General features: G+C 44.2%; 1 protein-coding gene across 1 annotated transcript in view; it reads right to left on the reverse strand.

Annotated features, from left to right (window-relative positions):
• FKBP1B (FKBP prolyl isomerase 1B) overlaps positions 1-6,114 on the reverse strand; it is a 55,736-nt gene extending 49,622 nt beyond the window's left edge. The window contains exon 1 of the mRNA XM_005297338.5: positions 5,918-6,114. Coding sequence (XP_005297395.1) covers positions 5,918-5,954 — 37 coding nt within the window. The 5' untranslated portion in view covers positions 5,955-6,114. The remainder of the gene's footprint in view (positions 1-5,917) is intronic.
• Positions 6,115-11,216: the final 5,102 nt, after the last annotated feature.

The raw sequence follows: 11,216 nt of genomic DNA on the forward strand, positions 1-11,216 counted from the left end.
ATAAGAGTTACCCCCTCCATCCTCCCACTCTATATATTGCTAAAATACAGCAACAAGGCAATTTTTCAGGATGCACCCAAAACCCTCCTAATAATGGCACCATTGATTTGTGTATCTGAACTGGCAGACAGAGGCCCCAGATTCAACAGAACTTTGATCCATAATCCATCAGAAGGCCCCACCACTACAGAACACCACTGCAGAACAGCAGGGTCAGGAAACCATAAATTGGGGATTCAGGTAGGAGCATGAGCTGATCCTGCCTGCCTTCTGTTGCCTCTTCTCACTGAATGTAGTGTGCTAATGTGTTGTGCATTATACAGGCTATGAGCTGAGATACCCAATAATGTATAACAAGGTAGTGCGCCAAAGCCAAACACCGTGAACAGCAAATGGCAGGAGGACAAAGCCTATGATAGGCAAAGCATTGAGACAGGTAGGTTCACCAGAGAATCACAACACAAAATGGTAGTGGTGGTGCTCGTTACAACCTATTGTCTGGCCTATTTAGATTGGAAGATTACTCCTGGGGGAATCCTGCACCAAAAAATTTAAAAATTCTACACCCAAAAATATAAAAATTATGTGCACAATATTTTAAAAATCTGCAAAATTCTGAATATTTTATTGTCAAAATAACACAGTATAATCACACCATTTGCAATTATTTGGATAATTTCTTTCAAAATACCTGTCAGCAAGCATGTCTGTAACAATACAGACAACAAAAAAGATTCAGGAAATGTTTTTTTGACAAATAGATTCCTTACTGGGCATATTAGCACATCTATACGGCTCCACAGCGAGCGAGAAGGGCAGAGTCTCACACGCACACCCAGCCTTCTCTCCTGATCCAGGTGTGGGGCAAGCAGGCTCAGCCCGGCAGGATCCAAGTGTGGAGGGGCTTACTGTGGGGGCGATCCAGGTGTGGGGTGAAAGGGTCCTGCGTGGGGCAATCTGGGTGCTGATAGCTGCAAAGTTTTCCCACAGCAGGGGCAATCTGGGTGCTGATAGCTGCAAAGTTTTCCCATAGCAGGAACTCCAGATAGGTAGTCACATTTTGAGGAAGGATGTATTTTCCAGGGTCAGCTCCATAGCTGACAAGCCACTCCCCTCATAGATGTGCTGTTCAGTCACCGTAAGTTTGCATATTTCAGCAGCATACATGCTGAGGACAGAATTGCAGCAAGGGAGCAGACACTTGCATTTCAGTCCCAGGAACAAGAACATTGGGTGAAGGAGGATGTCAGAGCACAGCAGAAAAACCTGTTTGAGTGGCTGCTTTCGCTAATGGCCACAAGATTGCAGGCTCCTGCTGTGCCCACTCCAGGGCGTGAGTCCAGTCTACAGTACCAGGAGCTGCATACCAGGAGCACTTTGGACAATTCCATGGTTGGGTGGTGTTGGTTTATGACTGTTGTTTTGGTATGCAGGCCTGCCTGGCAATGCTCTAATATTGTTATTTTTATAATACAAATATAGGCTTGTATTTTATTAGGAAAGTTTATTGCGCTCACTACATCACATCTTATAATGTGTATTTTGAATAATAAAGATAAACACAGGGTAAGGCAAAAGTTGCATCCAAACAATTTCTCCATACAGCTATGTACAGCAATCAATAGTAAATGCACTGCTCCCCCACACGCATTACATTAACAGTCATGTCGTCCGAAATAAAAATTCATGACAATCAATACCTCCCCCATTCACTGTGTACAGTGACCGTGACCTTTCATTGAATGGTGTGATAGTGCCTCATTTACTGTAAACATTGCTGTACAAAAACATTCATAAATGTACTATTCTCCCTCTTCCATTGGTCCATGCAAGTCCATAATGTGGGATCACAGAGCATCCCCTGATTTCCGTTGCCTGTTCCAGCTGTGAGATCAGTGCACTTTCTGGTTGAGTGTACTGGTTCAGCAGTCCATTACCGTCATAGGTCCATTCAGGGGCAAATTGCTCCCCTTTGACCTCACAAATAGCAGTGGGGGACAGTAACTCCATTTATGACAATGCCATTTGGTGGGAATAGTGTCCCAGTCTGTCCATGAAGGTAGACTATCGACCAGTGGAAAACCCTTCACATCAAGTGGGAAGCTCGCTGCACTAACGCCAGCATCCTCACTGTAGCCAATGTCACCAGCATTGAAGAAATGATCCTTATGCACCAACTCCGCTGGGTTGGACATTGTGTGTGGATGCCAGATTCTCGCCTGCCAAAACAAGCCCTCTACTCTCAGCTGACCTACAGTCAGAGATCATTACAAAGACATATTAAAACTGTATCTCAAGAAAACTGATGTGGACATCACAAGCTGGGAGGAGCAAACCACCAACCAACCCCAATGGTGCCACATCAGGCAGTGGCCCACTTCGAGGAGAAGCGCCTTGCCCTCAAAGCTGAAAAGAGGGAGAGAAGGAAAGAAAAAGAAAGAACTTTCTCCCAGCAGGCAGTGGCCCGACAGGAAATGTCTGCACCTACTGTGGGTGGATCTGTCGTTCCAGGATCGGACTCCAGAGTCATCTCAGGACCCACATGTACATCCGTGGTAGCAATCATCCTCGAATCAAGGGATCGCCACCACAGCTGCTGCCGATTGTTTATGCCCATCACCTTTGGGTAAATCACAGGCCTGACTGCCTCAAAAACTTCTGCCTCCACTTTACCCAGAGTTGACTTTCCAACACCAAACGGTTCGCAACAGACCTGTAGCAGTCTGGGGTAGCCAGCTTCCAGATAGCTATAACAACCTGCTTCAGGTCCAATATGGCCGCCCTCATGAGTATGTTGAGATGCTGGAGGGTCAGGGCAAGCTGCTCACAAAGCACCAGAAATGTAGCTTTCTTCATGGAAAAGTTCTGGACCCACTGCTGATCATCCCAGGTCTGCATGACGATGTGATCCTACCAATTTGTGCTTGTGGCCCCGCTCCAGAAGCACTGGTCTACGTAGAGGGCATTAGCAGCTATACCAAAAGTCATGCGAACCATCAGCCAGTTCGAGTTTTCCATGTCTGTATCCTCCTCCTCCTCCTCCATCATTAGCTCTGGCAGATGCCTTCAGTGGGTCAGAAAACGCCACCAAAATGTCCACCAGCATCTCATGAAACCTCTGCCCATTTCCTGAAACAGGAGCAAAAGCCCAAGCAAGAAAAGTTCTTCAAATGATGACTCCATGTTTTTGAGTGCTGGGAGCGTGCAGCCCAAAAGGACAGCTCAGCAGAATGTGTTGGTGGGCTGCAACAACTTCCAGTGATGTGCAGGGTGAACAATGAAGTTTTCCCATGCTGCACCACAAAGGGCTAGAGAGTGTGCTAGGTAGTCTGGGATGTGATTGGTTGGACTCGGGGATATAGGTAATCTGGGATATGATTGGAGCCCTGGTGTGGGGCCCAAGATCAAAAATTCTTAACCTAAAGTCACCAATGAGTGTGGATGCTCAAACCCTGAGCTTTTAAAGCCAGGGTCCGTGAATTCGAGTCCCACTAACCCTTGACTTACAGTGTAAACGTACTCTACCTGTCTATACAAAGCCTAGCACAATGGGGCCCCGATCGCAGTAGGCACTACTGTAATATCACAACTAATAACACCGCCAGGTACGATGCACCATTCAATGTGGAAGTAGATCAGAAAGAGTGTGATACAAGTGATCAGTGGCCCATATTCCACCCTGGCATAACTTGGTGTAATGATGCATCTCCATTGGTACAGTATCTTATACCAAGGCTGAATTAGGCCCAAAGATGTTAAGACCATCAACGAGTCACTACAGCAAATTGACTTCTGAGTGGATCTGAAGGCAATAGTGCTTACTGGTTTTGGTTTTAATGACACTGTTTAAATCAACTGGATTGGATCAAGATTTGCAACCAGAAGAAATCACATTTATAACTTTATTTTGAAGAGCATCTTTCATACAAACCATATCCCAATACATTCTAGAGATGAATAATAAAATGACAAGGCTAAATTCTGCCCTTACTTACACTTGATATAGAATAACAGTACGTACAAAAGTGGAGTTACTCTGAATTTACAGCACTGTAAATTGGAGCAGAATCTGGCCCACAGAGGTAAACAACAGTAGAAAACAGTTAAAAGGCATAGGCAAGGGAGGAAATGATGTTGGGCCAACAGAGTTAAGCCGAGGATGAATTTGGCCTACAGATACGTATGGCTCTATATTAGTAATGACCAGAGATTCCAGAAATCCGTTTGCCATGGAAAAACATGGAAAAATGAGAAATTTGCATTTTTCCAGAGAATCTTTGGTTTTTACATTTTGTGAAAAGATAGAAACATGTATAGTAGAACCCTGATTATCCGATCTAATTGAGACTGGGGTCAGACCAGATAATCAGGAGAATGGGCACGGCTCTGGCTCTCTGCCCTGGGTGGCAGGGCTCTGTCTGACAGCTTAAAAACTGTAAATATATTTATAAAACATTGTGTTCAACTGATACCTATATATATTGTAGCTAGGGAAACTAAAGTTCAGCATTTCATTTTAATCATGGAAAAACGTGGATTTTTATGTTTTTATTAGAGAATTTTGGAGTTATTATCACAGAAAAATAGGGTTCCTGGTAATGACATTTATCTTCAAGAGTTATGGGATGATGTTCTAACACCAGATTGAAGCAGCCACTCTGAAAAAATGATCCCACAAAAACCAAAGATTAATACACTCTTTAATCTGGAGCCATTATAAAGTGTTATAGGTGCAATAATAGTATTTTAAGAGGGGAGAAAACAGCTAGTCCGGTCAAAATGCTGGTGCCATCTGAAGTGATTCTGACATAAATGGCCTATGGTTCATGAAAAGGTTTGGAAATAAATTTGGGAAGCTTTGTTACTGTGCACGTTAAGTGCCAACTTTCACCACAGCCACACACACTAATCGTTAATCATATATTATGTTGATTTCCATCTTCTACAGAAATTAACTGTCTTGCTGCTGCTACCCCAATAATGCCTGGTCCAGAGTGCGATTTGGAAGTGAACCTGCTTTCGCTGCTGACTGCTAAGGCTCACATTTTAAAGTGGGTGTGCACTGGACTATAATTTGCTCTCCTTACTAAATTACTTCACTGCACTTGGATTTATGCAGCTGTCAGCAAATGCCATTTAAATATCCCAAACCATTCACTGCCTCTGCCGTTGCCACCAAAGGAGCAGCAGACACTGCAGCCTACTCATCCCAGAGAATCTAGTCGGCTTTCCTTCTGTTCCTCTGATCCCAGAGACCTTCCCCCCAAACATCTGATCCCAGAACCCTCAGGCTTTTACCCTCCCTGATACTAGGGATGTCACCCACACCCCTTTCTACCCTGCAGTCTTTTATTTCTTCTTCAGATGTTGGACATCCCTAGGTTCCCCTTCATCTGGCCTCATATCATCTTTTGATGCCAGAGCCCCTGAGGCTGCAGTGATTCCAGATAACCCTTCCTGATTCTGGAGACCCTAGGCTCACTGTCTTCTCTAACGCTAGATCCCGCTCCTAATCCCAGAGACTCCTGAGCTTCTGATTCCATATCCCCACCCTCAGTGCAAGGCACCCTTGTACTTCTGCCCCCTCTGACCACATATCCATCCTTCCTCTTATCCACCTCCCACCCCCACTCCTGAAGCCAGAGACCCCTGGACTCCTTCCTCTTCTGATGCCAGAGTATCCCGGCAAGGAGCTCCCTCTGATCTCAGATTTCTCTCACTCTCTTGATGCAAGAGACCCCTGGGCTCCCTCTTCCTCCGAGCCGAGATTCCCACTCCCCCTCCAGAAACCCTTCCTCTGCACTGTCCCTTGATCCCGGATCGCGCCCCCACGCCCGAGGCCAGGGGGCTCCCTCTCTTGTGATCAGAGTCACCACAGTACCACCTAAAAGCAAATCAGGAGAGAGACAGACCCTACCGTCTCCAGGGGAGATTGTCTCAATTTCCACTCCCATTATTGCACTGCTGGTCTGCGGCAACACAGAGCAATTCTTGCTGCTGCCTGGGTCTCCCTCTGCGTTCAGCTGGGCACTATCCTGCCTTCCCCACGCCACGGCTCAGCTGGACCCGCTGCTGAATGCATTCCCCTTCCTAGCTGACTGACAAGGAGCATCACAGCTGCCCATCACACGCTTCCAGCCAATGCAAAAGCTGGGATGGGTGGGGGCTGCCTACTCTGTCACCCAATCCCCCTTCCCAGCTGCACAGGAAAGGCAGGTCCCTCAGAGGGGCTGGGAGATGGGAGTGGGGGCAGGCCTCCCAGGCTGTAGTTGGCTGGGATTTGCTGCTGCATGAAGCATTTAAGGACTTAACACTTTAATACTATTCCTTTCCAGCAAGTACTTGCTCCTTCCTCACTCAACATATACTCCTTAAATAGCCCTGCAGAAGATGCCCCCCTCCCCCCTGTGCTGGGGAATAAGCTAGTGCTGTCTGCCTAGAAGAATGCGCTGCCTCTGCCAAATGCATCCTTCAAGGCAGATGTAGTCAGTTCAGTAGTCCCCAATCCAGTGGTACATGGCCCCAGTACACATTTTGGTGTCTGGTGCACTAGGCTCCCATTCTCTTCCTAATGATGAGCTTCTGTGGTGTGTCATAGTGTGTCACCAATGCCCACGGCTTCTAATTCACTTCTATGCCCTCTAACCGGCAGTGAAGCTTGCTTGTGGAATGTGCAAGCTGTTCCCAGTGGCTTTTGGAGCAGTCCAAGTTTCATTGCTGGTTACATCATAAGGAATCAAATCAGGAGGGAATAGTCACCAGGGATGAAAATGCCAAACTTGCAGATGTGGAGGGGGGTGGAGGTGGGGGCGGGGCAGGGCAGGGCATGGAATCTTTACTGCACCAAGGATAGATTGAAATGACAGTGATGTTTACCACTCATGCTCCAGTCTGGCATGATGTACGTGTGTGCATGTTTCCTTGTCTGTGGGGTGGGAGGGTGGGGGGCTGAAATATGCACTAAAATATATTTCAAATAATTTTTTAAAAACCTGTATTTACTGGTTAATTGTTCCCATAATGTTGGATTAAACGTTGTAAAAAGAGAGACACATATTTCAGATACTTGTGTCTGAAAAACTGTTTCCCCCACAAGAATCTGTACATGAATCTCAGTATTCCCATCAGCTCTTAGGGAATAATAATTTGCTGACAGTTCTCTTTCTTTGGTTCTGGAAAATGGTCTGATCATTTTTGTTTTTTAACTGGAAGAATTATCTGCATCAAGCCTGTACTGGTCTGACATTTTACACCTGTATTTGCACTTTTCTCTTAATCACTATATTTTTATGTAACTTAAAAACAGTCCCCTGAGTGACTATGTGAGTCATAGGGCTGTAGTTATTATTTCCGTAGGGATTCTGATATTTCTTTATAAGTATTAGGGTCATGGACTCTACTGCACCTGCCTTAGAACTTGCCATAATGTCAGTGGCAGCTGCTCAGGGGAATCAGCTCCCATTTGAATCCGACAGCCCTAAGATGGATCTGCATGTGGGGGCATCTCCTTCTCCAAGTGGCTCTTGCTTCAAAAGACAGCTACTCACATGCGAGAGGAAGAGGGCACTCTGTCACTCACGTCACCTCCGGAACTGGCTCCCACTGCCTAACCTGACTGGGAGTTGCATTAAAATACAGAGTACACCCTGAAAATGTCTCAGCTACTACAAAACACAGTGGCCCATTTGCTTAGCAGTGCAGATTGACAAGAACACATCATTTGGACTCTGTCCTTTGCACCGGGTCCTTATCTAGTAAGGTGCTCATGTGGTCTCCATCACAATAATATCTGGATGTCATTGAATAAAGAGTCCAGTTCATAGTCTTTGTCCTGATATTCAAAGCCTTTCATGGGACTGGGGTTGGTTACCTGAGAGATACACAGCCAGGACCTCCAGCAACAACTACTGGAGCCATGAAATTGTGGCCCAATATGTGAAAGCTCATGAGTAAAAGAGACAGAACTTTCACAAGTGCTGGACCTAGATTATGGAACTTACTTCGATGAGAGAGAAACATGACTAACCACTTTCAGAACTAAATAAACAACTCATTTCTCCTATTTAGCATTAACACAGTAATTTCTTAACTCATATACACACGCTCACATAGCCAAAACATGTTAATCATAGTCCTTTTCCTACAAGCTGGGCAGTGAAAAAGGAGTGGAGGTGGACGAATGACCTTAGAGTTAAGGCACTGGAACTCAGGAGATCTGGATTCATACCCCAATTCTGACACAGATTCTTTTATGACCTGGGGCAAGTCACTTAATCTCTCTGTGCGGAGATAATAATTCTGCCTTGTCTAGTTAGTAAAGAATTTTGGGGCAGGAACTGTCTTTTATATAGCACCTAACACAACAGGGCCCTGATCTAAATTACAGCCTCTAAGTGCTACTGTCATATAAATAATAACAACAACCTATGGGGTTAACCCAGAAAGAATTAGGATTATTCTGCCATGTGGTCTTTCAAGGCAGAAAATGGACAAAAGGAATTTTTAAACAAATCCATTTTGCAAAGAGAGCAAAAATGAAGAGAAATCACTCACACTTATAAACAAGCAAAATATTTAGTTCAGCTTTGTCACTTTCTTGATACAGAACTGGGGGTTAAAATGGGGTCATTCTGTAAAAGGTTACAATTGACAATGCAATACATTAGACACTCTCACCGTCAAAATTATTTTCTTTATACTTTTGCTATTTTTATTGGTGGGGAAATGTCACAGGCTAGACAGACTGGAAGCAGTTCAGACTATAATAGAAAAACAAAAACAAAAAACCCAAGAAACCAAGCTTAACTATAAGCTTCTGTAGTAGTGTTTTTATTATTCTGGAAAAATCTAACTATGGAAGAAAAACTAACTGACATTCTAAATCCCCCAAATAAATGAATAACTGGAACTAGATCATGTACAAAGTGGCATTTATTTTTGTTCTTTCTAAATATATTTTACATGTTCACTTTTTAACCCAAATGGCCTAAAGCCATAATACGTATAACATCAATGAAATGCAACTACCTGCAGCATGGAGAGCAAGAAGCTAACTGGTGCATAGAAGTGGTAAAGGAGGGAAAAAATTTTCCAACACACCAGGGCAAACCTTTACTCTTGTGAAAAATATCGAGTCAAAAGAGCGAACAGAATGTTGGGAATCATTAAGAAAAGGATAGATAGTAAGATAGAAAATATCATATTGCCTCTCTATAAATCCATGGTATGCCCATATCTTGAATACTGTGTGCAGATATGGTTGCTCCATCTCAAAAAAGATATATTGGAATTGGAAAAGGTTCAGAAAAGGGCAACAAAAATTATTGGGGTATGGAACGGCTTCCCTATTAGGAGAGATTAATTAGACTTGGACTTTTCAGCTTGGAAAACGGACGACTAAGAGGGGGTATATGATAGAGGTCTATAAAATCATGACTGCCATGGAGAACGTAAATAAAGAAGTGTTATTTATTCCTCATAACACAAGAACTAGGGGTCAGCAAATGAAATTAATAGGCAGCAGGTTTAAAACAAACAAAAGGAAGTATTTTTTCGCACAATGCACAGTCAACCTGTGGAACTCCTTGCCAGAGGATGTTGTGAAGGCCAAGATTATAACAGGGTTCAAAAAAAGAACTAGATGAGTTCATGGAGGATAGGTCCATCAATGACTATTAGCCAGGATGGGCAGGGATGGTGTCCCTAGCCTCTGTTTGCCAGAAGCTGGGAATGGGCAACAGGGGATGCATCACTTGATGATTACCTCTTCTGTTCATTCCCTCTGGGGCATCTGACATTGGCCACTGTCAGAAGATAGGATACTGGGCTAGATGGACCTTTGGTCTGATCCAGTATGGCTGTTCTTATGTTCTTCAGAGATCTTTAATGTCCACCAAGAAACTCAGGTTTATGAGTCTCATCTGGAAAACACGTACCCACACCCACACTTATCTTCATGGCACTCTGTTCTTTATCAAGGTTGACTCAGCCCTTCAGCCTTTAACTACCTTGGAAGGCTAAAAGACTGAATCAGCCTTACTAGTATTTGACCCTACGATTTCAAAGAGTCAAAGTACTGCAAAGCTATGTTTAGACCATTAAGCAATACCTCTCTGGTACAAAGTTTTTGAATTGTGCAGTATGACAAATACAAACTCTATATTTTCTACCATTCTAAGGTTCCCTCTAAACTACAGCACAGTCTACTGCAGGGACAGAATCATTGCAGGCAATGGTTTTAAGCAACAATTTGAGAAATACTTTAGACAGGACAAAAGCATTTTCAATACCATTTCACAAAGCATGATTATGACACAGTTCCACCAAAGCAGTCTTGTCTGGTCTGCACAGGGCCGGCTCCAGGCACCAGCTTGGCAAGCAGGTGCTTGGGCCGGCCACTCCGGAGAGGGGCAGCAGGTCCAGCTATTCGGCGGCAATTCGGCGGACGGTCCCTCACTCCTGCTCGGAGCGAAGGACCTTCCGCTGAATTGTCGCCGCAGATCACGATCGCGGCTTTTTTCTTTTTTTGGCTGCTTGGGGCTGCCAAAACCCTGGAGCCGGCCCTGGGTCTGCACCTGCACATAAATTGTTTTCAATACTAGTTCAGGGGGACAAGTTGCTTAAAACCATTGTCCACAATGGTTCTGTTTCCTACTGCAGACAGAGCTTAGAGGTGAACTATTTAAAAACAAGATTCTTACCAGCAAGGTGATACAATGGTTCTAATATGTCACTGTTTGAAACCACTTTATAAACCACAAAGCATAGAGGCATGCATCTACACTGGATAATTGTCTACTGTTGGTAATAACTGGTAAGTAATTTCTAATGTAGACAAAGATGGGTTGGTAAAGGGTATCTAATGCATCTACTCTGAGATTTATCTGAAAATCTCCCACCATTGCCATATCATTGGCACAGCTCTGTCAACAACAACAGCGGTAGAAGCATTAGTGTAGATTGGCCACCAGCATTTTTACTACCATACATTCACCATACATGGAGAAAGTCTAGATGAAATGATGGCAAAAACACTGGCAACCAGACTACACAAGTACTCCCACCATTGCTAACACCAGAGGAAATATACCTATGCAATGGTGGAAGATTTCCCTAAAATTGTAGGCAATGTCTCAGGTTTGGTCTTCACTAGCTACAGAAACCATAGCATATTTTAAACACCTTTCTCTTCCAGGTACTCTCTACATTAGGAAAAT

The sequence above is a fragment of the Chrysemys picta genome, chromosome 3 (assembly GCF_011386835.1).
Source record: "Chrysemys picta bellii isolate R12L10 chromosome 3, ASM1138683v2, whole genome shotgun sequence".
In the NCBI taxonomy this organism is placed as follows: domain Eukaryota; kingdom Metazoa; phylum Chordata; order Testudines; family Emydidae; genus Chrysemys; species Chrysemys picta.